Source organism: Enhydra lutris, unplaced genomic scaffold, assembly GCF_002288905.1.
Source record: "Enhydra lutris kenyoni isolate GAN:26980312 unplaced genomic scaffold, ASM228890v2 scaffoldscaffold13, whole genome shotgun sequence".
NCBI lineage: Eukaryota > Metazoa > Chordata > Mammalia > Carnivora > Mustelidae > Enhydra > Enhydra lutris.
Window position 1 is genome coordinate 49,591,608 of NW_019154097.1, and position 26,942 is coordinate 49,618,549.

Consider the following 26,942-nt stretch of genomic DNA (forward strand, 5'->3'; position numbering starts at 1 on the left):
GGAGCTGCCACCTGGATGTGCCCCACCGATGGCATTGGGACTGAATTATCCGGAAAGGAAAGGCAAAGGAAGAGGCCAAGAGAGGAGATAGAAGGGGCTGGAGGGGAGGGGGGAAATAGGAAGAATTCTATGCAGCTCCTCATACCAACTGAAATGGACAAATGCTTTTAGCCTTCCTGCCAAGTCAACCAGCCAATCAACCACGTCTGATTCAATGTTCATTTTGTCAGGACAGTTGGGAGCTGAGGCTAGAACACAAAGAGAAAGCATGTCCTCTGCCTACCAGAACATCAGAGCAGATGAGATGAAAACTAATCATATAATACTAAGTGCCTCAATCGAGAGTTAGAAAAAACATGTGCTCCAAAACCTATAGAATTAAATTGTGAATATACTTTCTGACCAATGGGCAAAGTCACAGTGGATTTACTCTCACTTATCTTAATATACCACATTGGAGATATGAACGAGCTCTACCCACCCAGTGACGATAATGGTCAAAACATTCAGTCACTGGCTCTCACTCATTGTTCTATGGATCCCACTTTAATGTGCACAAATCTATCAGTTCAGAGTTTTGAAAGTGATGTTGATTGACTTGCTCAGTGTGATATTTAATGTAGCATGTTCAAAATAAGACATGTGATAGAAATATTACTATCATAGTCATGACAATAAGTCTTATTTTCATTAAAGTAGGTTGATAAAATTGTTGAGAAAGTTTTATTCTTGATCAGGGGAACAGATGGTACTAACTGGGGGTAGTCTGTGTGAACCAGACAGGCTGAGTCTATATCTCTGGCACTTATTGATCACCTCCTTCACTCTCCACAATACAGAATGCTCCACACAGACACCAAAAAGGCTAAATGAAGGTATGGAAGCCCTAGTCATTTGTCACAGGCAGTAGATGCAGGCCATCTTCATTTCTGGGTTTTACTCACAAAGGAAATTGAGGTCTCTGGTGATCTGGGATATGGCTTCTTGAAGAACAAAGGGGAGGCCCAATGGGAAAGTCAGGCTCCACTCACACTGCCATCTCTTGGCTCAACCTTGAGAACAATGGGTTTTTCTGGTTGAATTAACCCTTGAACGCTTAATTTCATGGGAATCTGCAATAGTTAAACAAGCATATGAGAACCAACAAATGAAATCCTGCCAACAACAGAAGCAAAGAAGGCAAGATACATTAAGGACAATGATGCATTACAAACATATAAATACGATTATTAGATTCATCTATCTCTGATTCTTTAAAAGTACTCTGTAAGCTGTCAAGATTGGAGCATGAAAGCATTCATCCATCACTCATTCAACAGATGATCTATTGTTACTCTGTACCAGGCTGGAGACACATTCATGTTGGCTGGTGTTTTTCTTTTATTTTAATTTTAAGGAAAGAGGATGAGTCTTTAACATTTAAAACAGATTCATGGCCATTGTGGCAACAATATTGAAAAGTGCCAGAGTTAATTTTTTATATGTTGACTCCTGAGCGTTTATTCCACATTTTGTTGTATGGACATCCACACTGCTAAACACGCTGTCACCTCTCTCATGGAAACATCCATTCTTGATGACAGATTGGGATAGGAAGGAAGCACAGGCTGACAGGAGCCAAGCTTGCAGAAGGTGGAGCCACGTACCCAGGATGGCCTGGTCCCTGGGAGTCCTTCACATCATGCAGACATGCTTCACACCAGATTCTCAACCTTGCTTGCCTTTGAGAATCACGAGGGTACCTTTAAAGCCACACTCTGGGTGAATTAGATTAGAGTTTTTGAGATGACCTGGGCATCAGGATTTTTCACAAATCCACTGATTCCCATGTACAATGAGTGTTTGAGAACTTCGGTCACTAGAGTGTCTATAAGTTGTGTCTATAAGTCTGTAAGTTGTGGTGGAGAAGAGCATTGTTCAAAAGTCACATCGTGGTTATCACTGCAAGTCATGACTGTGCATAACTTGGTTCCTTCCTTTCAGTGGACTTAAAAGAAATTTAATATACTGCTCAAGGTCATCATTCTGTGTATAATGATGTCACATGAACTGTACTGACCATGTGACCCTTATGGTTGGGTGGTCATAAACCACAAATATGGCACTCAGGAACTGAAGGACCCTTGAACATCACAGATGGCTTCAAATAGATTCTCTGGCTGATAGAACAAATTACTAGGCATGAATGAGTACACACACACACACACACACACACACACACACACACAGCTCTATTCCATATCCCTTAGTTTAAAAAAATACAATAAAACATTCTTTTTACAGAAAGTGCTCTCTCTGACCTGTGTTTCTTTACAAGGTTTGAAGGAGAAGTTCTGCAGGACTCTGACAAGGGCGAGTTTCATGTTCATGATCGCAAACCTCATCCCAAGGCAGTTTCGTGGTCCAGTTCCAAAAGGCAGATATGTATAAGGATTTATGCTGTCCTTGTTCTTCTTACTGAACCTGGTTCCACAATACAAGTTGGAAACAAGTTAGGAAACATAAAAACCACAAGAGCTATATATTTGGGGTTCTCAACCAGGGGTACATAGGAAATTTGATGGGCTGGTTACAGAAGTCCTGCTATGCTACTCTGCTGTGACAATTATAAGCTACAGGTTGTTGCACACCCCTTCCTCTATGGGAGCATTCAGTCTTGTTGAAGAGATGGGAGGAATGCTTTTGAAAAGATTTATCTTAAACACTAGAATTATATTCAGGGTAGTGAGATGTTCACCAGCTGAAAGGCAAGCAAGAAATGAACCTGATTGAAGGAAATGTAGGATCTTGCCTCCACTTACTGATGTTGGTCATATATCCATGGAAAAAGGAAGCAGGACAAATGCCTCCCATGGTTTACATTGTTGTTTTTTCCCTTTACCTCCTTACCTTCCTGCTAGGACCACCCCAACCAATTTTCAGATGATTTACCTAGGCATGTGATACGACTCCACTATAATCATATTCACAATTATGAATAATCACTCTAATTACTGAGTTTTGGTCTATCTGTCCCACAAAGCTATAAACTCCTTAAAGGTTAGATCTACAATTTATACAAAATGTATTCCTCCATATTTATATCAATGAAAAGTGATAATGGCATTGTGGTGAGGTACTATTTAAAACTCACTATATTATAGAGAAGATACTAGAATATTAACCGATGATATGCTTTAATGTAATACGAAAAACAGATAAGGAATTATAACAGTGCATGGATGGGGAAGCTGACATGCTTAGTGTTTGTTGGGCAGGTGATGGGCACATATAGATTCATGCAAAGTATCTCATAGACTTGTATCTATACAATATACTTGTGCATTTATCAAAATTCTCCACAATAGGGGCACCTGGGTGGGTCAGTTGGTTAAGCGTCTGCCTTCAGCTCAGGTCATAATCCCAGGAGCTGGGATCAAGCCCCATGTTGGGCTCCCTGCTCAGTGGGGAGCCTGCTTCTCCCTCTCCCTCTGCCTCTTCCCCCACTTGTGCTCTTTCTCCCTCTCTCTCACACAAATAAATAAAATCTTTTTTTAAGATTTTATTTATTTATTGGACAGAGAAAGAGGCACAGTGAGAGAGGGAACACAAGCAGGGGGAGAGAGAGAGGGAAAAGCAGTCTTCTCGCTGAGCAGGGGGCCCAACGTGAGGCTCGATCCCAGGACCCTAAGATCATGACCCGAGCCGAAGGCAGCCACTTAACGACTAAGCCACCCAGGTGCCCACCAAATAAATAAAATCTTTAATAAAATTATCCATAATAGGCATTTTTAATACATGGATTGCATACTGCCTGGCACAGTCCCTGACACACACAGATAAGCACTTCCTCTCGTGACTGAATGAATCACAGACAAGTACCAGGAGTGTTCCCTGGTTTCCATTAGAGAAGCTACAGGAGAGGGAACTGCTGAGCTTCTGGGAACCATCAGGTCTCCTGGTATAGAAAACAGATGACTTGGTCATTTTGAGATCTTTCAGCAAGTATGTGTAGATGCATTGCTAGCACTAGGGATGTCATGCAACAGGACAAGGGCTCTGCCATCAAGGAGCTTAGAGGCACGGGTTAAACATCTAAATCCCTAAAACGTTCATCCAAATTTTGCTCACCAATACAAAAAACAGGAAAACACAGACTGTAGCAGAATTCAAGCTGCACCCAAAGCCAGATTCTGCTCTGAGTCATCAGAAGAGAAAGCTCAAGACCCCTCCAAGGAGGATGTCTCAGACAGCTAGAGAGCAGATGAGCTTGCTCTGGATGAACCCCAGATGCTGAGAGAGGTGGAAGCTGGCACAGGACCACAGCCATTGGCACAGGCCTGTGTGCCTATGTCCTCCTGAGGCTGTTCCTCCTGTCAGGGACATGAACTCTCAGCTCCACAGCTGCTGCTCTCCCACTACAGCTAACAGAAATGGTGGCCCAGGGTTGCAAAGATGGAATGTGAGAATGTGAGGAGTAAATTCAGACATATAGAGGAAGCAGAAAAACTTAAAGGAAAAAAAGCCACGTTGTCTTAAAAAGGATAATGGTAATGTATATTATGGTATATGCATAATCACAAACACAAATATGGTATGTTGTTTATAGCTTACTGTTACATTAAGTAAGTAGTTAAAAAGATATAATGTCATTGTATACAGGGACCATATCTTTTTTATTTATTTCTTTATTTTCAGTGTAACAGAATTCATTGTTTATACACCACACCCAGTGCTCCATGCAATACGTGCCCTCCCTAATACCCACCACCTGGCTCCCCCAACCACCCACCACCCGCCCCTTCAAAACCCTCAGATTGTTTTTCAGAGTCCATAGTCTCTCATGGTTCACCTCCCCTTCCAATTTCCCTCAACTCCCTTCTCCTCTCCATCTCCCCTTGTCCTCCATGTTGTTTGTTATGCTCCACAAATAAGTGAAACCATATGATACTTTACTCTCTCTGCTTGACTTATTTCACTCAGCATAATCTCTTCCAGTCCCGTCCATGTTGCTACAAAAGTTGGGTATTCATCCTTTCTGATGGAGGCATCATACTCCATAGTGTATATGGACCACATCTTCCTTATCCATTCGTCCGCTGAAGGGCATCTTGGTTCTTTCCACAGTTTGGCGACTGTGGCCATTGCTGCTATAAACATTGGGGTACAGATAGCCCTTCTTTTCACTACATCTGTATCTTTGGGGTAAATACCCAGTAGTGCAATTGCAGGGTCATAGGGAAGTTCTATTTTTAATTTCTTGAGGAATCTCCACCCTGTTCTCCAAAGTGGCTGGACCAGCTTGCATTCCCACCAACAGTGTAAGAGGGTTCCCCTTTTTCCACATCATCTCTAACACATGTTGTTTCCTGTCTTGCTAATTTTGGCCATTCTAACTGGTGTAAGGTGGTATCTCAATGTGGTTTTAATTTGAATCTCCCTGATGGCTAGTGAGGATGAACATTTTGTCATGTGTCTGATAGCCATTTGTATGTCTTCATTGGAGAAGAGTCTGTTCATATCTTCTGCCCGTTTTTTTGATGTGATTATCTGTTTTGTGTGAGCTGAGTTTGAGAAGTTCTTTATAGATCCTGGATATCAGCCTTCTGTCTGTACTGTCATTTGCAAATATCGTCTTCCATTCCGTGGGTCGCCTCTTTGTTTTGTTGACTGTTTCCTTTGCTGTGCAGAAGCTTTTGATCTTGATGAAGTCCCAAAAGTTCATTTTTGCTTTTGTTTCCTTTGCCTTTGGAGACATATCTTGAAAGAAGTTGCTGTGGCTGATGTCAAAGAGGTTGCTGCCTATGTTCTCCTCTAGGATTCTGATGGATTCCTGTCTCACATTGAGGTCTTTCATCCATTTCAAGTTTATCTTTGTGTACAGTGTAAGAGAATGGTCGAGTTTCATTCCTCTACATATAGCTAGAGACCATATCTTCATAAAGAAGATTTTATGAAAATATGGTCCCTATATACAATGGAATATTATGCCTCCATCAGAAAAAATGAATACCCAACTTTTGTATCAACATGGACAGGACTGGTGGAGATTATGCTGAGTGAAATAAGTCAAGCAGAGAAAGTCAATTATATGGTTTCGCTTACTTGTGGAGCACAAGGAATAGGATGGAGGACATTAGGAAAAGGAAAGGAAAAGTGAATTGGGAAAATCTGAGGGGGAGATGAACCATGGGAGACTGTGGACTCTGAGAAACAAACTGAGAGTTTTGGAGGGGACATGGGTGGGGAGTTAGGTGAGCCTGGTGGTGGGTATTAAGGAGGACACATATTGCATGAAGCACTGATGTGGTGCATAAACAGTGAATCTTGGAACACTAAAAAAATAAATCTAAATTTTAAAAAAGTATACACACACACACAAACATATATATGTGTGTGTGTATATATAATGCCATACTATCTTTTATTAATCTATATGCATAGAAAAATATCCACAAGGACATATATCATATGATTAATAATGATGTATGTGACTGGTAATGACATTAATCTTCTTTTTTCCCAACTAGGCTTTGCAAAATTTTGACAATGATCATCTTATAATAAAAAAACACTTCTAAAAACAAAAAGATGTACAAATAAATAATTGTCAACCACATGCTTGTCATCTATATGAAGGAAATATCAGAATATCCTCCAAATGAGGGTGGGTTCCCCATTCCAGGGTTTCCTGTACCTTTCAGGGCGGAACTCCTCAGGCTCTGGCCAGAGATCCTGGTCTCGGTGAAGAGCAAAGACTGGCACCATCACCACTGTCCCTTTGGGAATGAACACACCACTGATTTCCACATCTTTCTTACAAATCCTCTCCAGTCTACCACCGATTGTGTATAATCTGAGAGTTTCATTCAACACCATGTCCAGATACTCCATCTGTACAAGGGCATCATAAGTGGGTGGTGCCTGGAAGGAAAGAAACAGATTTTGATACACTGAGGTTTGGAATCAACATTCAACTCACTCTATACATTATTACTGAAGTGTTAGGAACACCTTAGAATCATGTATTTTGGTAAAGGGCATTTATGGACGTTTTCATATCTACCATGTCCTTTCACCTGCTCAGTGGCCCACTGACATGTGTGCAATAGTAATGACGAGGGGAAACGGCTGGGACAATCCCCTAAACAGGGTCTGAAATCCTTCCTAGGTAGTGATTTTTCTTCCTCATGTGAACAAAAGAGACTAAGACTATGACACTTAATGGGTTTTTTTTTAGTTTTTTATTTAAGTTCAATTTAGTTAACATATAGTGTATTATGAGTTTCAGGTATAGAATTTAATAATTCATTAGTTGCATATAACACCCAGTGCTCATTACATCAGGTGCCCCCCCTTAATGCCCATCACCCACTTACCCCATCCTCCCATCCACTCCCCTCCAGAAACCCCCAGTTTGTTTCCTATACTTAAGAGTTATAGTTTGTCTCCCTCCCTATTTTTTTTAAAGATTTTTTTTTATTTACTTATCTGACAGAGAGAGATCACAAGCAGGCAGAGAGGCAGACAGAGAGAAAGGAAGCAGGCTCCCTGCTGAGCAGAGAGCCCGATGCGGGGCTCAATCCCAGGATCCTGAGATCATGACCCGAGCCGAAGGCAGCGGCTTAACCCACTGAGCCACCCAGGTGCCCCTCCCTCCCTATTTTTATCTTATTTCTCCTTCCCTATGATCCTTAGTCATCAGTGAAGTATGTTGAAGTCACCATTTCCTTTCAAAATAGAGGTCACACACCCACACCATAGAAGAAGAACGTGTAACAGAAAATATCTCCTCTTCCACATAAACTCTTCTAGTGGAAATATCCTGCTTTCTATCTTTTCAATTATATTTACAGTATTTAGAGAGAAACACTATATTACATAAAAACTATAATGGGGGAGACACTAGTTCCTTTCAACACAATAGGGCAGGAGAGGGATAGGACTGGATGGCACCAACTAAGGGAACACAATTTCAGTTCTAGGGAATATTGTGAAGAGAATCAGATCTTAGCCCCAATTTCTGTTGCTGGAAAGGTCTCCTCATTGTTGGTCTGAGGTTTCACTCTTTGCCCAATAAGGTACTCCAGCTCCTGAGGCCAGGTCTCATAAGCTGGGAGTTTAGTTCCTTGTTCCTTTATAAGTTCCTGTAGTTCCTTCCTAAGCTGGGAGTTTAGTTCCTTGTTCCCCAGCTAACAATTAGTCCCCAAGTTCCAGATAATACAGGTATAAGAAAATGGAGCCTCTTTCCCCAGTACCACCAAATAACTATATGAAGCAGAGACTCACCCCCATGCTGGACATGCAAACGTGAGTTAGAATTAAACCTTTTTATGAAAACCCTCTGGATTTGAGAGCGAATCTGTTACTGAGATATAACCAAGCCTATTCTGATTCCCTCCTCAGCAGGACCCACTCACCTTCTTGGGGAAAGTCGCATCAATCTCCTCCTGCAGTTTCTGCTGGACATCAGGATGAGTGGCCAGTTCATACACAAGGAAGGAAAGAGACGTGCTAGTGGTCTCGTAGCCAGCAAAAATAAAGATAATAGACTGGGCCACGAGTTCCAGATCAGACAGAGCTAAAAGGAGAAGAGAGACATTTGAGCTAAAACAAATGAATATAAAATATCACATTTTAGATGCTGAGAAATCTATTTGAAACTCACAGTTCCCATGGCCATTGCTGCTATAAACATTGGGGTACAGATGGCCCTTCTTTTCACTACATCTGTATCTTTGGGGTAAATACCCAGTAGTGCAATTACAGGGTCATAGGGAAGCTCTATTTTTAATTTCTTGAGGAATCTCCACACTGTTCTCCAAAGTGGCTGGACCAGCTTGCATTCCCACCAACAGTGGAAGAGGGTTCCCCTTTCTCCACATCCCCTCCAACACATGTTTCCTGTCTTGCTAATTTTGGCCATTCTAAGTGGTGTAAGGTGGTATCTCAATGTGGTTTTAATTTGAATCTCCCTAATGGCTAGTCTTTGACAAAGCAGGAAAAAATATACAGTGGAAAAAACACAGTCTCTCCAATAAATGGTGCTGGAAAATTGGACAGCTATATGTAGAAGAACGAAACTCCACCATTCTCTTACACCGTACACAAAGATAAACTCAAAATGGATGAAAGACCTCAATGTGAGACAGAAATCCATCAGAATCCTAGAGGAGAACATAGGCAGTAACCTCTTCGATATCAGCCACAGCAACTTCTTTCAAGATATGTCTCCAAAGGCAAAGGAAACAAAAGCAAAAATGAACTTTTGGGATTTCATCAAGATCAAAAGCTTCTGCACAGCAAAGGAAACAGTCAACAAAACAAAGAGGCAACCCACGGAATGGGAGAAGATATTTGCAAATGACAGTACAGACAGAAGGCTGATATCCAGGATCTATAAAGAACTCCTCAAACTCAACACACACAAAACAGATAATCATATCAAAAAACGGGCAGAAGATATGAACAGACACTTCTCCAATGAAGACATACAAATGGCTATCAGACACATGACAAAATGCTCATCATCACTAGCCATTAGGCCTATACTATTCTTGACTATCTACTCCTCTCATGCCACCTTTCCCACCAACACAGATAGGTGATTTCAGGAAATGACATTTTGTCTAATGTACAGAGTTATCGGTATGTCCTTTGGAGAATCCCAAAAGGACTTCACTCCTAAGTCACATGGGATAGCATTCTCCCCCAGGAAAATTTAAGTCCTTCCAGCTAAAACAGAACATAAATTTCTTTAGAGAGATTGCAATGCTAAGGTTTAGTCAGGAAGGTATTGTCAGGAAAAATGAATGATCTTTCATCTAAATATATTTGTGGGAACTTAAGAGAACATAATTGGGCTACAGATAAACTCTTGCTGCCCCAAATGTGGGATCTGCAGCATCTGGGAGCTTATTAGAAATGCAGAATCTCAAACGTCACCCTAGAACAATCTAATCAAAATCTGACCTTTCATGAGATGTGGTGATCTGTGTGCACAACCTATCTTGAGAAGCACAGCTTATACCTTTCCAAGGTCTCCACTAATAGAAGACCTGGCACACAACTTCTTAAGTGGATGACCTCCAGTATGTACAGAAACTACGACACAGACAAAGCGAGAAGAGTGGTGACTAAACTAGGATAATTCATACCATTAAAGGAGCAGAAGAAAGGTGTCAATAGCAGGGTACTAGCTAGCGAGAAACAGACAAACTGTATCCAGTGAATGGAATTAGCAATGCCTATTTAATCACAGCCTGAATGTCACCTTCCTTATTGAATGGCCCCACTCTGAATATAAGTTGGCATCTCCTTTGATTTTCTCCTGGCAGGAACTCAGCATGGTCATGCTCTAATTTCTTTCATCAGAACTGTATCAGGATATTTAGATACTTAGAGCACTGAAATGGCACCAACCACAAACATGTAATTCGTAACCAAAAGTAATACAAAGAGTGTATAAAAGGTTTATAGAGTTCTGATTTCCCAGTCACAATTCTGTGATGATGCTGTGGATAAATTCAACTATCAAATTCTAGCCTCAATTACCAAGAACCCCATGATAATCAAAGTTTAGAGCTGTGCTGTCCAATAAGGCAGCCACTTGCCAGATGTGGCTATTTTTATTTAAATTTTACTTAGTTATATTAAATCCAATATAAGATTCAGATCTTCAGTGACACTAGCCACATGTTAAGTGCTCAAAAGTCACGTGTATAGAGGTTATATACAGAACCACGCATATATAGAGTATTTCCTTCATCATATGAAGTAGTAGAACTAGAGAGAGAGAGAGAGAGAGAGAGAGAGAGAGAATAGAACAATACAGGGGCACCTGGGTGGCTCAGTCTGCCTTGGTTCAGATCATTATCCAGGGTGCTGAGATCAAGCCCCACATCAGCCTCCCTGCTCAGCGGGAAGTCGGTTTCTCCCTCTCCCATTCCCCCTGCTTGTGTTCTCTCTTTCGTTGTCTTTCTCTCCATGTCAAATAAATAAATAAAACATTTTATAAAAATTCTTTTAAAAAGAATAGAAGTAGACATAGTAATAGATACACATATACAGATATTAGTGATGTGAAAGAGTAAGTCCATCATTTTTCTCCAGAATAAACTGTTATTTAGTCAAGAATTTTGTGAGATGATTGTCAAACCATACATAGCTTGAAATTAACCACAATGGGAATATTTCTGTCATTGAAACCACTATACATCAAGCCTCCTTTTCTCTTTCAGATGCAGAGACCATATTAGATCACTGGTTATGAATATAGAAATATTTATCTTGGACCCCTGGGTGGGTTAAGCCTCTGCCTTTGGCTCAGGTCATGATCTCAGAGTCCTAGGATCCAGCCCCACATCAGGGTCTCTGCTCAGCAGGGAGCCTGCTTCCCCCCCATCTCTGCCTGCCTCTCTGCCTACTTGTGATCTCTGTCTGTCAAATAAATAAATAAAATATTTTTTAAAAAAGGAAAAAAAGAGAAATATTTATATTGATTAGTCCTGTGTAAATACAGTTGATATTCTGGGCTTGACCCACTAAGAGGAAATAGAAGCAAAGAAACCCTCATAGCAACAAGCACTCCTAGACCTCAGATTCTGGTTTCTAAATACCATTCTCACTAAAAGGAAACAGAGCTTCCTGGAGAAAATGGCTAATTCCAAGGCTCATCAAGGGAAACAGAAAAGAAACTGGAATGTCCCACACCAGAATGCAAGGAAATGCTCAAGAAATAATATGGCAAAAGGATTCAGAATACTCTGTGTGCCATAGTGGTGGATATACATCACTATACATATGTCTAAACCCATAGCATATACAACACCAAGGGTGAACTGTAATGTAAACTATGGATTTGGGGTGGTAATAATGTGTCACTGTATGGACACTGACTATAACAAAATTACCACATGGTGGGGGATGTTGATAGAGGGGGCATGTAAGTGGGGCAGGGGAAATATGGGATAAATCACTGTGTCTTTCACTCAATTTTGCAGTGAACCTAAAACTTCTATAAAAATTAAAGTCTAGGGCTGCCTGATGGCTCAGTTGGTTAAGCAACTGCCTTTGGCTCAGGTTATGATCCCAGAGTCCTGGGATCAAGTCCCACATCGGGCTCCAAGCTCCATGGGGAGTCTGCTTCTCCTTTTGACCATCTCTCCTCTCATTCTCTCTCTCACTCTCTCTCTCTGAAATAAATAAATAAAATGTTTTAAAAAATACGTAATGTCTATTGGGATGCCTGTGTGGCTCAGTTGGTTAAGTGTCTGCCTTTGGCTCAGGTCATGATCCCAGGGTCCTGGGATCAACTCCTGTATTGGTCTCCATGCTCAGTAGGAAGCCTGCTTCTCTTTCTGTCTGCCTCTCCCTCTCCTGTGTTATCTCTCTCACTAACAAATAAATTAATTAAATCTTTTAAAATAAAGTCTACTGAAAACATAAAAAAAGAAGTTGAAAGGAAAAAAAACACAGGAGCCCAAATGAAAGGACTTACAGAGACAAATCTGAGAAAATTAACAATCTAAATAAAAAATCATATAAGAGACTAAATAAGTAATTAATATATGAGATCATACTGACATTTATAAATAGACAAATACAGAATACTGGATATTATACACAATGAATTGTTGAACACTGCATAAAAACTCATGATATACTCTATGCTGGCTAACTGGACATGATAAAAAAAATAAATAAACAAATACAATAATGATGATGAATGGAAAGCTCACCCTAAGAATGGACTATCACTCCTAATGTAGAAGAAATGGTGGAAGTAGAAAGTCATCATTTGCAACCATCATAGTAATAATGGTTTTTGTCAAATACCATCTTTGACTATCATTGCCCTTTGAGCTTTGAACAAACTATGGCTGTGTTCTCGAAAATGCTCTGGCTACCATTTGTATCTGAACATGTGTCTTCCTTTGATTTTCTGATATTCCATCTGCTAAAAATCTTCCTCCATATCTCAGAACCATCTCCTGTCTCTGAGATGCCCCATCAAGAGCCCTCTGAAGCTCTCCTGGCTTACCTTTATGGGTGTCCATTTCTTTGGAATTCTGGGAGTTAATCATCAGCTGAAGAAAGTCCACTCGGTGCTGGACACAGAAAGAGACATTTCAATGACAAAAACTCACTTGTGAAGCCAGAAATAAACAGGGGTGCAGAACCTAACTTTCTCCTGAGACTATGGCTCCTTTACACCCAGAGTCCACAGAAGCTTCTGTGTAAGCATCTTCCAATGTCCCACCCTCTCAGAACTCTGCAAAATCTACAGAGAGATCCTGGGGTACCAGTCCTATCTCCCTGTCCTATATACACCCTAGTGCCGGCCACCAGGCCTAAGAAAGGCTAACCCTACTTGGCCAGCTTGCGGCCTCAGTGCCCAAAGAAGACACCTGCTCACTCCAGACTATGACCGCCTCAAATTTAACATAACCAGGCACCTGAGGGGACCATCCACCAGAGAATATGTAAAAAAAAGACACTTAGAATTGAAAGGATCCTTTGCCAATGTAATATATGGCAAAATTATTCTACCAGGAAAATGATTTTACACAGTACTTTTTATGTTTTGACCATTTATTGAAGAGAAGTGATAGCTTTTCTCTCACCAAAGTTTATGCACTGACATACTCATTGGCATACTTATTCTTAAATTTTAAACACTCTCTGACTCATCTTCTTATCTCCTCTCCTGACCTCCACCTTCTTCATCGTCTCTAAAATGTTAGAAGTCTCTTGCCCTAAACTCTAGAGTTCTCTGTTTACCATAAAAACATACTTAGTAGTGTACACATCAGATGCATACAGCTCAATAAAAGATCAAAAGTTAACATGCACATGGAACCACCACTGGATTTACCTTTTGTTTATCTTTGAGGCGACTTTCCTTTATCCTTTCTATAGATTTCTTGAAAAAATCAGTAACTCTTTTTGGAAATAGCCAGATATTTAGCATATCAAAAACTGGGGTAAGGAATGGAAACAGTACTATAAGAAAAAAAAATGGAAATATCAAGGAAAATGCAAAATTTCCCTAGAGCAATTATAATTTTGTCTACCAACCTGAGGATTAAAACACCAGGATTCATGGTTATTCCCTCTATGACATTTATTCAAACTTTCGAGCTAATGGCTAAGCCACAGCAAGTCACACACACAGGCCACCATTAGAGCAGTCAGATCAGTGTCTCCTGCCACATCTATGGAGTGACCAAAGGAACAGGATTACATTCTTGGATCTTTTAGCCTTTTATTTTTGGACTAGAGCCTCTTTGGAAACACAAGACCGTAATATGCTACTTTAATATATCACGCCATTTAAGAAATTGTGTCAGGATGGAATAATACATAGTATGCCCTTCAACAACAATGGAGTAAAACTAGAAAACAAAAATACAAATAACATGGAAAACCCACGAATCTGTGAAAATTACACAATACATTCTTATAGAGCCAGTCAGCAAAGAAGAAATCTAAAGGGCATTTTAGAATTACTTGGAGAATATATGCATGAGGAAACCACACACCAAAACTTATGGGATGTATCAAAAACAATGACCAGAAAGAAATTTATCATTATATATGCCTACCTTTAAAAAGAACCAAGATTCCAAATCAATGACCCAGCTTTCTGTCAAAAGCATGCCGTAAATACAAGAGCACACTAAACTAAAAGCAAGCAGAAGGAAGCATATAATATAGACAAGAGCAGAAACTTAGGAATTAGAAACTAGAAAAAAAAAAAAAGAGAAAATTCAAAGAAAGCAAAGCTGATTCTTTCAAAAGACAAAGCTAGACAAAGGAGAAGACATTCTAATTACTGTCGTCAGAAGTGAAAGAGGAGATTACTGCTGACATTACAAAAATAAAAAGGACTACAGAGGTGGGGCGCCTGGGTGGCTCAATGGGTTAAAGCCTCTGCTTTGGGCTCAGGTCATGTTCCCAGGGTCCTGGGATCCTGTATCTCAACCCCACAGCAGTCTCTCTGCTCAGCAGGAAGACTGCTTCCTCCTCTCTCTCTGCCTGCCTCTCTGCCTACATGTGATCTCTGTCAAATAAATAAATAAATAATCTTTTTTAAAAAAGGACTACAGGGAATACTATGAAACTGAATGCCAATAAATTAGACAAAATGGAAAAATTCCTAGAAAAAGATAAACTAGAAAGTGACATAAAATGACACACACACACAGGCAATCTGAAAGACAAATAAAAAGACAGATTTAGTAGTGAAGAAACTACTGACAAAAAGAAGCTGACAAAAAGTCAATTATCATATGGTTTCACTTATTTGTGGAGCATAACAAATAGCTTGGAGGACATGGGGAGTTAGGGGAAGGGAGTTGGGGGAGATTGGAAGGGGAGGTGAACAATGAGAGACTATAGACTCTGAAAAACAATCTGAAGGGTTTGAAGAGGTGGGGGTGGGAGGTTGGGGGAACAAGGTGGTGGGTATTGGAGAGGGCACGGATTGCATGGAGCACTGGGTGTGGTACAAAAAACAATGAATACTGTTATGCCGAAAATAAATTTTAAAAAATGATAAAAAAAAAAAAAAGAAGAAGCTCAGCTCCAGATGGTTTCTCAGGTGAGTTCTAGCAAATATTTAAAATGCAGTCAACACTAATCTTGCACAAATTCTTCAAAAAATAGAAGAGGTAGGAAGATTTTCAAACTCATTCTGCATAGCCAGTTTTACCCTGATACTAAAACCAAACAATAATATCACAGTACAGGAGAACTACAGACCAATATATCTTATGACACAGAAGCACAAATCCTTAACAAAATATTAACAAACTGAACCCAGCAACATATCAAAAGAAGGATATACCATAACCAAGAGGGGTTTATCCCAGCAATTCCAGGTTATTTAATAAAATATAACAACAAATTTTTTTTAAACCACACAGTGGGGCACCTGGGTGGCTCAGTGGGTTAAGCCTCTGCCTTCAGCCCAGGTCATAATCTCAGGGTCCTGGGATCAAGGCCCACATTGGTCTCTCTGCTCAGCAGGGAGCCTGCTTCCCCCCTCTCTCTGCCTGCCTCTCTGCCTACTTGTGATCTCTGTCAAATAAATAAATAAAATCTTTTTTTAAGGCATTTTTTTTATTCTTGTAAACTTAAGGAATTGGGAAAAATCAAAGATTGATACTCCTGGGCAGTTTTCTTCCTTTACTAAGGGAAATTAAGCATATTGGCAAAGGACATTTGAGTAGGTTGGTCATTTATCAAGTAGTACTTATCCAATAAATAAAACATAGCCTCACATCTTAAGCCATTGTCCTTCAGTTGCTGTCTTTCATTATACACCCTAATGGGCAGCCTCATTATCACCAGTCTACCTCTCTTTCTTTCTAATCTTTTTTAAAAAATGAAATAAAAATAAAAACCACACAGTTATCTCAATACAACCAGAGAAAGTATTTGACAAAAATCTAACACCATTTGGTAATGAAAACACTCAACAAACTAGGAGCAGAAAGGAATGTCCTCAACCTGATAAAGGGCATCTATGAAAAACTCATACCTAATGTCACACTTCATGGATATAGACTGGACACTTTCCCTTAAGATTAAACAAAACAAGGTTGTCTCTATCACCACTTCTATTCAACATTGTACTAGAAGTTCTATCCAGGAAGAGAAAAAAATGAAGGAAGGAAAAAATAGAGGGGGGAGTGAGGGAAGGAAGGGAGGGAGGGAGGAATGAAGAAATGGAAAAGAAAAGAAAAGGGAGAGAGAAAGAAAAAAAGAAACAAAAGTTATTCATAAAGGAAATAAAGAAGTAAAAGCATCTCTATTATTAGTCAACATAATATTGAACATAGAAACTCTGAAGGAATACAATAAAAGTCTACTGGAACTAATAAACCAGTTTAGCAGGGCTTCAGGATACAAGATTAACATAAAAATCAATTCTATTTCGTGGCTGTGGTGAGAAGTATGCTTCTGGGGGCTTTTCTGTCCCTTGGCAGGGTTTTTGACTTGGGAGTCACAGGGGCCCACAACTCCATCACCCCAGCACTTTGGAGGTTGCTCCTGTGCCACAGACTGCCAGGAAATCATCAATTGCTGAACACTCAAAGCTAGGGGGAGATAGAAGAGAAGAGCAACAATTTTAAGAACAGAAAATCGACTGCTTTCTGGAAGGTAGGACATGCAGAGAAGTGAATCCTAAGTGACAGGAAAATAGACCACAAGGGCAGGGGCTGGCTCCCAGCAAGTGAGAGAGCAGGGGAGCACAAGATTGGAACTTTTAGAAGTCTGCTCCATTGAGGAATGTTGCTCCAGAGGCTAAGCACGGGGTGGAGCCCTTGCATGGACAGTGTGGTCTCAGGACCCACAGGGACACAAAAAGACCAGTGGTATCTGAGGGTGGCAGAACTCCCAGGTATTGGAGCAGGGAAGATGGCTGCAGAGACAGAGCCAAGAACTGGGCTCTCAGCTTGGGGTTACCTTAAACCATGATCCAAGGCACAGTCATGCCACTGCTCTTCGAGCAGGGACCCCACGAGTGGCAGATCTGGAGATACCCCCTCCTACCTCCTTCCAGAGGAAGCAGGAGTGCAGTGCAGGAATCTGCTGGGTTTGGAGACTCCAAAGTGGGCCATGCGCCAGAGAGAGAAACACTCAGTCACAGGCCGGGTGAGCACAGAGCATGGCTGGAGACCAGGGAGACGGGAGGGATTGACTTCTTTTCTCTGAAGGTGCACTGAGGAGTGGGACCCAAGCTCTTGGATACTACAGAGCTGGAGAGTGGGAGGCCACCATCTTCATTCCCATCCTCCAAAGCTCTATAGAAAGTATTAAGGGAACAAAAGTTCTGAGAGCAAACCCAAGCAGATCACTTAGCCTGGCCTCTGGCAAGGGCAGTGCAATTCCACCTTGAGCAAAGACATTTGAGAATCACTGCAACAGGATCCTCCCCAAGAAGATCAGAAAGAATATTCAGCCAAGATCAAGTTCATTACTCAATGAGAACTGCGGAACTCCAGAGCTAGGGGAAAGCAACACTGCATGGAGCACTGGGTGTGGTGCATACAACAAATTTTGGAACACTGGAAAAAATTTTAATTTAAAAAAATTTTTAATGGCTTTTTTCCCATGATTCTTTATTTTTTTCAAAGATAATTTTTTAAATTTTATTTTTTCTTATTCTATTCTATTTTATTTTTTTTTAAGATTTTATTTATTTATTTGAGAGAGAGACAGTGAGAGAGAGCATGAGCGAGAAGGTCAGAGGGAGAAGCAGACTCCCCATGGAGCTGGGAGCCAATGCGGGACTCGATCCCGGGACTCCGGGATCATGACCTGAGCCGAAGGCAGTCATCCAACCAACTGAGCCACCCAGGCGTCCCTTCTTATTCTATTTTAAATGTTTCCTCTTATTTTAACGTTTTTAAACTATCTTATCAATGCCTTTTAAAAATTTTTTAATTTTCATTATTATAGTCATATTTTATCCCTTCATTGTATTTAACCTTATTTTTTGTATACACATATGCTTTCTTTTCCTTTAAAATTTTGGGATACAATTTCTTCTAATGGATCAAAATATACACTAAATCTAGTGCATGGCTTTGTTCTAGTCTCCAGTCTGATCACATTCTTTCCTCTTTTTCTTTTTTCTTTTTTCAACCAACTTCTTATCTTTTTTTTTTTTTTAATAAACATATATTTTTTCCCCAGGGGTACAGGTCTGTGAATCGCCAGGTTTACACACTTCACAACACTCACCATAGCACATACCCTCCCCAGTGTCCATAACCCCACCCCCCTTCTCCCAATCCCTCTCCCCCCAGCAACCCTCAGTTTCCAACTTCTTATCAACTCCTTTTTTGGAATCTTTTTAAATTTTCATCTTTACAGTCATATTCCATCCCTTCATTGTGTTTGCCCTTATGTTTGTATCTGCGTAAGTTTTTCTTTCTTTACAATTTTGGGAGGCAATTTCTTCTAACAGACCAAAATACACCCAAAATCAAGGGTGTGGCTCTGTTCTATTCACAAGTATAATATATATATTCTTTTTTCCCCCCTTTCTTCTCCCCCTAGTTTCAAGTCTCTTCTAATTTGGTTGTGTATATTTTTCTGGGGTCATAGCTACCCTTTTAGTATTTTGTTCTCTCATGCATCTATTCTTGTCTGGATAAAATGATGAGGTAGAAAAACTCACACACACACACAAAAAAAAAGAACAAGAGGTAATACCAATAGCTAGGGACCTAATCAGTACAGACATTAGTAATATGTCAGAACTAGAGTTCAGAATGGTGACTATCGAGGTGCTAGCTGGGCTCAAAAAAAAAAAAAAAGGCATGGAAGATATTAGAGAAGCCCTTTCAGGATAAATAAAATCCCTTTCCAGAGAAATAAAAGAAATAAAATCTAACCAAGTTGAAATAAAAAGAGCTATTAATGAGGTGCAATAAAAAATGGAGGCTCTTGGGGGCACCTGGATGGCTCAGTGGGTTAAAGCCTCTGCCTTCGGCTCAGGTCATGATCCCAGGGTCCTGGGATCGAGCCCCGCATCAGTCTCTCTGCTCAGCGGGGAGCCTGCTTCCTCCTCTCTCTCTCTGCCTCTCTGCCTACTTGTGATCTCTGTCTGTCAAGTGGATGAATAAAATCTTTAAAAAAAAAAAATGGAGGCTCTTACTGCTAGGATAAATGAGACAGAAGAGAGAATTAGTGATATAGAAGACCAAATAATGGAGAATAAAGAATCTAAGCAAAAGAGAGACAAACAATTACTGGACCACGAGGGGAGAATTTGAGAGATAAGTGATACCATAAGATGAAACAATGTTAGAATAATTGGGATCCCAGAAGAAGAAGAAAGAGAGAGGGGAGCAGAAGGTATATTGGAGCAAATTACAGAAGAGAATTTCCCTAATTTGGCGAAGGGAACAAGCATCAAAATCCAAGAGGCACAGAGAACCCCTCTCAAAATCAATAAAAATAGGTCCACTCCCCATCATCTAATAGTAAAACTTACAAGTCTTAGGGACAAAGAGAAAATCCTGAAAGTAGCTTGGGACAATAGGTCTATAACATACAATGGTAGAAATATTAGTTTGGCAGCAGACTTATCCACAGAGACCTGGCAGGCCAGAAAGGACTGGCATGATATATTCAGAGAACTAAACTAGAAAATATGCACCCAAGAATACTATATCTAGCTAGGCTGTCATTGAAAATAGGAAAGATATAAAGCTTCCAGGACAAACAAAAACTAAAAGAATTTGCAAATGCCAAACCAGCCCTACAGGAAATACTGAAAGGGGTCCTCTGAGCAAAGAGAGACCCTAAAAGTAACATAGACCAGAAAGGAACAGAGACAATATACAGTAACAATCACCTTATAGGCAATGCAATAGCACTAAATTCATATCTTTCAATAGTTACCCTGAATGTAAATGGGCTAAATGCCCCAATCAAAAGACACAGATTATCAGAATGGATTAAAAAAAACAAAAACAAAAAACAAGACCCATTGATATTCTGTGTACAAGAAACTAATTTTAGACCCAAAGACACCTCCAGATTTAAAGTGAGGGGGTGGAAAACAATTTACCATGCTAATGGACATCAAAAGAAAGCTGGCGTGGTAATCTTTATATCAGATCAATTAAATTTTAAGCCAAGAGATGAGAAAGGACACTATATCATACTTAAAGGGTCAGTCCAACAAGAAGATCTAACAATTTTAAGTATCTATGCCCCTAACCTGAGAGCAGCCAAGTATATAAACCAATTAATAACAAATCAAAGAAACACATCAACAATAATACAATAATAGTAGCAGACTTTAACACCGCCTCACTGAAATGGACAGATCATCTAAGCAAAAGATCAACAAGGAAATAAAGGCTTTAGATGACATACTGGACCAGATGGACATCAGAGATATATTCAGTACATTCCATCCCAAAACAACAGAATACATATTCTTCTCTAGTGCCCATGGAACATTCTCCAGAATAGATCACATCCTGGGTCACAAATCAGTTCTCAACCAGTACCAAATGATTGGGATCATTCCCTGCATATTTTCAGACCACAATGCTCTGAAACTAGAGCTCAATCACAAGAAGAAAGTTGGAAAGACCTACTAAAGAATAAATGAGTCAACCAGGAAATTAAAGAAAAAATTTAAAAATCCATGGAAACAAACGAATTTGAAAACACAACTGTTCAAAATCTTTGGGACACAGCAAAGGTGGTCCTGAGAGGAAAGTATATAGCAATACAAGACTTTCTCAAGAAACAAAAAAGGTCTCAAGTACACAGCCTAACCCTACACCTAAAGGAGCTGGAGAAAGAACAGCAAAGAAAGTCTAAACCCAGAAGGAGAAGAAAAATAGTAAAGATCAGAGCAGAAATCAATGAAATAGAAACCAAAACCACAGCAGAACAAATCAATGAAACTAGGAGCTGGTTCTTTGAAAGAATTAATAAGATTAATAAACCCCTGGTCAGACTTAAAAAAAAAAAAAAAAAAGAGAGAGAGAGAAAGTATTTTATTTGGATAAATAAAATCATGACTGAAAGAAAAGAGATCACAACCAACATCAAAGATACAAAAACAATTATAATAACTTATGAGCAACTATACGCCAACAAATTTGACAATCTGGAAGAAATGGATGCATTCCCAGAGACACATAAACTACCAAAACTGAACCAGGAAGAAACAAAACTGAATAGACCCATAACCACTAAGGAGATTGAAGCAGTCATTAAAAAACTGCCAACAAACAAGAGCCCAGGGCCAGACAGCTTCCCAGGGGAATTCTACCAAACATTTAAAGAAGAATTAATCTTGATGAAGTCCCAAAAGTTCATTTTCTCTTTTGTTTCCTTTGTCTTTGGAGACATATCTTGAAAGAAGTTGCTGTGGCTGATATCGAAGAGGTTACTGCCTATGTTCTCCTCTAGGATTCTGATGGATTCCTGTCTCACATTGAGACCTTTTATCCATTTCGAGTTTATCTTTGTGTACAGTGTAAGAGAGTAGTCGAGTTTCATTCTTCTACATATAGCTGTCCAGTTTTCCCAGCACCATTTATTGGAGAGACTGTCTTTTTTCCACTGTATCTTTTTTCCTGCTTTGTTGAAGATTATTTGACCATAGAGTTGAGGGTCCATATCTGGGCTCTCTATTCTGTTCCACTGGCCTGTGTGTCTGTTTTTATGCCAGTACCATGCTGTCTTGGTGATCACAGCTTTGTAGTAAAGCTTGAAATCAGGTAACGTGATGCCCCCAGTTTTATTTTTGTTTTTCAACATTTCCTTAGTAATTTGGGGTCTCTTCTGATTCCATACAAATTTTAGGATTATTTGCTCCAGCTCTTTGAAAAATACCAGTGGAATTTTGATCGGAATGGCATTAAAAGTATAGGTTGCTCTAGGCAGTAGAGACATGTTAACAATGTTTATTCTTCCAATCCAAGAGCAAGGAAAGGTCTTCCATCTTTTTGTGTCTTCTTCAATTTCTTTCATGAGTGTTCTGTAGTTCCTCGAGTACAGATCCTTTACCTCTTTGGTTAGGTTTATTCCCAGGTATCTTATGGTTCTTGGTGCTATAGTAAATGGAACTGATTCTCTAATTTCCCTTGCTGTATTTTCATTGTTAGTGTATAAGAAAGTCACTGATTTCTGTACATTGACTTTGTATCCTGCCACGTTGCTGAATTGCTGTATGAGTTCTAGTAGTTTGGGGGTGGAGTATTTTGGGTTTCCCATATAAAGAATCATGTCATCTGCGAAGAGAGAGAGTTTGACTTCTTCATTGCCAATTTGGATGCCTTTTATTTCTCTTTGTTGTCTGATTGCTTTTGCTAGTACTTCTAATACTATGTTGAACAAGAGTGGTGAGAGTGGGCATCCTTGTCATGTTCCTGATCTCAACGGGAAGGCTGCAAGATTTTTCCGATTGAGGATGATATTTGCTGTGGGTCTTTCATAGATAGATTTTATGAAGTTCAGGAATGTTCACAAAGAGGCAACCCACGGAATGGGAGAAGATATTTGCAAATGACAGCACAGACAAAAGGTTGATATCCAGGATCTATAAAGAACTCCTCAAACTCAACACACACAAAACAGATAATCACATCAAAAAATGGGCAGAAGATATGAACAGACTCTTCTCCAATGAAAACATACAAATGGCTATCAGACACATGAAAAAATGTTCATCATCACTAGCCATCAGGGAGATTCAAATTAAAACCACATTGAGATACCACCTTACACCAGTTAGAATGGCCAAAATTAGCAAGACGGGAAACAACATGTGTTGGAGAGGATGTGGAGAAAGGGGAACTCTCTTACACTGTTGGTGGGAATGCAAGTTGGTGCAGCCACTTTGGAGAACAGTGTGGAGATTCCTCAAGAGATTACAAATAGAGCTTCCCTATGACCCTGCAATTGCACTACTGGGTATTTAACCCAAAGATACAGATGTAGTGAAAAGAAGGGCCACCTGTACCCCAATGTTTATAGCAGCAATGGCCACAGTCACCAAACTGTGGAAAGAACCAAGATGCCCTTCAGCGGATGAATGGATAAGGAAGATGTGGTCCATATACACTATGGAATATTATGCCTCTATCAGAAAGGATGAATACCGAACTTTTGTAGCAACATGGACGGGACTGGAAGAGATTATGCTGAGTGAAATATGTCAAGCAGAGAGAGTCAACTATCATATGGTTTCACTTATTTGTGGAGCATAACAAATACCATGGAGGACATGGGGAGATGGAGAGGAGAAGGGAGTTGAGGGAAATTGGAAGGGGAGGTGAACCATGAGAGACTATGGACTCTGAAAAACAATCTGAGGGTTTTGAAGGGGCAGGGGGTGGGAGGTTGGGGGAACCAGATGGTGGGTATTAGAGAGGGCATGGATTGCATGGAGCACTGGGTGTGGTGCAAAAACAATGAATACTGTTATGCTGAAAAGAAATAAAAAATTTTTAAAAAAAGAATCCTGGCTGGCTTCTTTGTAGAAATTGGCATACTCAAATAAAAATTCATATGGAAGGTAAGGGACCCAGAATGGCCAAAACAACCTTGAAAAAAAAGGAATAAAATTGTAGAGCTCCAACTTCCAGCTTTAAAACTTAACACACAGTTATAAAGATCAAGACGGTGTGGTCCAGGCATAAGGAGATCAATGGAATTGAATTTGGAATCTAAAATTATACCTATGTATTTATGGTCAACTGAATTTTGATAAGGTTTCCAATACCAATCAATGAAATAAATAATCTTCAATAAATGGTACTGGGACATGTCACATGACCTCAGATTTTACAATAAATTCTTAAATATAACATTAAAACCACAGATGATAAAAAGAAAACTAAAACTGTATATTGTAAATATTAAAAATTTTGTGCTACAAAGAACACTATGAAGAAAGTGAAAAGACACCTACAGAATGGGATAAAAAATCTGCAAATTACATATCTGATTTAAGGGTCTTTTATCTAGAAGATACAGACAACTTTTACAACTCAAAAACAGATGAATAACTGAACTATAAATGGGCAAGAATTTGAATGTACATTTATCTAAAGAAGATATTTGCAAATGACATTACAGATAAAGAGCTGGTATCTAAGACCTATAAAAAACTTTTCTGGCTCCTTGGTGGTTGGCTCAGTTGGTTAACTTAGGTCATGATCCTGGAGTCGTAGGATCAAGTGCCGTATCAGGCTCCCTGCTCAGCAGGGAGTCTGCTTCTCCCTCTGACCCACCCTCCTCTTATGCTCTCTCTTTCTCTCTCTCATAAATAAAATCTTTAAAAGAAAAAAAAACTTCTCAAACTTGGGCACCTGGGTGGCTCAGTAGATGAAGCATCTGCCTTCCACTCAGGTCATGATCCCAGGATCCTAGGATGGAGCCCAGCATTGGGCTCCCTGCTCAGCAGGGGAGCCTGCTTCTCCCTCTCCTGATCTCCCTGCTTGTAAGCTCACTCTCTCTGTATGTGTTTCAAATAAATAAACAAAATCTTTTAAAAGAACTTCTCAAACTCAACACCCAAAAAACAATGAGATACCATGTTACACCAGTTAGAATGGCAAAAATTAACAAGGCACGAAACAACAAATGTTAGTGAGGATGTGGAGAAAGGGGAGCCCTCCTCCTACACTGTTGGTGGGAATGCAAGCTGGTATAGCCACTCTAGAAAACAGTATGGGGTTCCTCAAAAAGTTAAAAATAGAGCTACCCTATGACCCAGTCATTGCACTACTGAGTATTTACCCTGAAGATACAGATGTAGTGAAAAGAAGGGGCACATGCACCCCCATGTTCATAGCAGCAATGTCCACAACAGCCAAACTGTGGAAAGAGCTGAGATGCCCTTCAACAGACAAATGGATAAAGAACATGTGGGATACACACACACACACACACACACACACACACACACACACAATGGAATGTTATTCAGCCATCAAAAAGGATCAATACCCACCATTTGCATCAACATGGATGGAACTGGAGGGGATTATGCTAAATGAAATAAGTCAAGCAGAGAAAGACAATTATCATATGGTTTCACTCGTATGTAGAACATAAGGAATAGCATAGAAGATCACAGAGGAAGGGAGGGAAAATTGAATGTGAAGAAATCAGAGAGGGAGACAACCCATGAGAGACTCTGGTCTTGGGGAATCAAACTGAGAGTTTTAGAGGGGAGGGATTTGGGGGGCTGGGTGAGGCTGGATGGGTATTAAGGAGGGCACATATTGCATGAAGCACTGGCTGTTATACACAAACAATGAATTGTGGAACACTACATAAGGAACTTAGGATGTACTGTATGGTGACTATAAAAAATATTTTTAAAAAAGGATGGGTAGAGACTGGAACCTTCACATTTTACAGGTGGCAATGTAAAAAGGTGTCGCTATTGTGGAAAACAGTTTGGCAGTTACTTATTAAATTAAAAACACTAGACTTCAGCAACACAGCAAGTTATAAAGCAAAGCATTGTACAAACTTAGCAAAGTTACTTTCACAAGTCCACCTCCAAATACACACCCAAAAGAGTTGAAAACAGGTATTCAAGCAAAAACCTGTGCATGAATGTGAATAGCACCACTGTTCACAATAGCCAAGAGTTGGAAACAACCCAAATGTCCATCAAATGATAAAAGGACAAACAAAATGCAGAATGTCCATACAATGGAATATTGTTCTGTCATAAAAAGAAAGTTCTGATGGATGGTGCAACATGGATGAACCTTGAAAACATTATGCTAATGAAGGAAGGCAGCCAGAAAGATCACAGATTATATGATTCTATCTGTATGAAGAGTCCAGAAGAGATTAATCTGTCAAGACAGAAAGTAGATTAGTGGTTGTTTAGGGCTAAGAGAAGTGGGTAGTGATAGTAAAACAATAAAGTACAGAATTTCTGTGTTGACAACAATATTCCAACTATTGACTGCAGTAGAAGTTGTTCATATCTTTGAAGGCACTAAGCAGAATTTTCAGATTCCTTGAATCATAACAGATATACAGCACTGTTTATGATAAGGTATACTGCATACACTTGACATACATATATAAAATGATTACAATAAGATTAGTTAACATCCATCATCTCATATAGTTATAAAAACAAAATTTTCTGCCATTATGATGAGAACTTCTACAGTCTACTCTCTTGGAAATCTACAAACACATTAGACAGCAGAGCTAACTATAGTCACCACGTTGTGTTTACAGTCCAGTACTCATCTATCTTATAACTGAAAGTGTGCAACTTTGGTCACCTTCATTCAAGTACCCCACAACCCCTGCCTCTGATAACCACAAATCTGATCTCCTTTTTTTTTAATTTTAATTTTATTTTTTATAAACATATATTTTTATCCCCAGGGGTACAGGTCTGTGAATCGCCAGGTTTACACACTTCACAGCAC

At 39.7% G+C, this 26,942-nt stretch overlaps 1 protein-coding gene across 1 annotated transcript in view; it reads right to left on the bottom strand.

Annotated features, from left to right (window-relative positions):
* Positions 1-943: 943 nt before the first annotated feature.
* Positions 944-26,942, bottom strand: part of LOC111145602 (cytochrome P450 3A12) — a 53,917-nt gene continuing 27,918 nt past the window's right edge. The window contains exons 8-13 of the mRNA XM_022500610.1: positions 13,856-13,983; positions 13,022-13,088; positions 8,400-8,560; positions 6,677-6,903; positions 2,301-2,463; positions 944-1,112 (exon numbers count right to left, since the gene is read on the bottom strand). Of these exons, the coding sequence (XP_022356318.1) occupies positions 1,017-1,112; positions 2,301-2,463; positions 6,677-6,903; positions 8,400-8,560; positions 13,022-13,088; positions 13,856-13,983 (842 nt within the window). The 3' untranslated portion in view covers positions 944-1,016. The remainder of the gene's footprint in view (positions 1,113-2,300; positions 2,464-6,676; positions 6,904-8,399; positions 8,561-13,021; positions 13,089-13,855; positions 13,984-26,942) is intronic.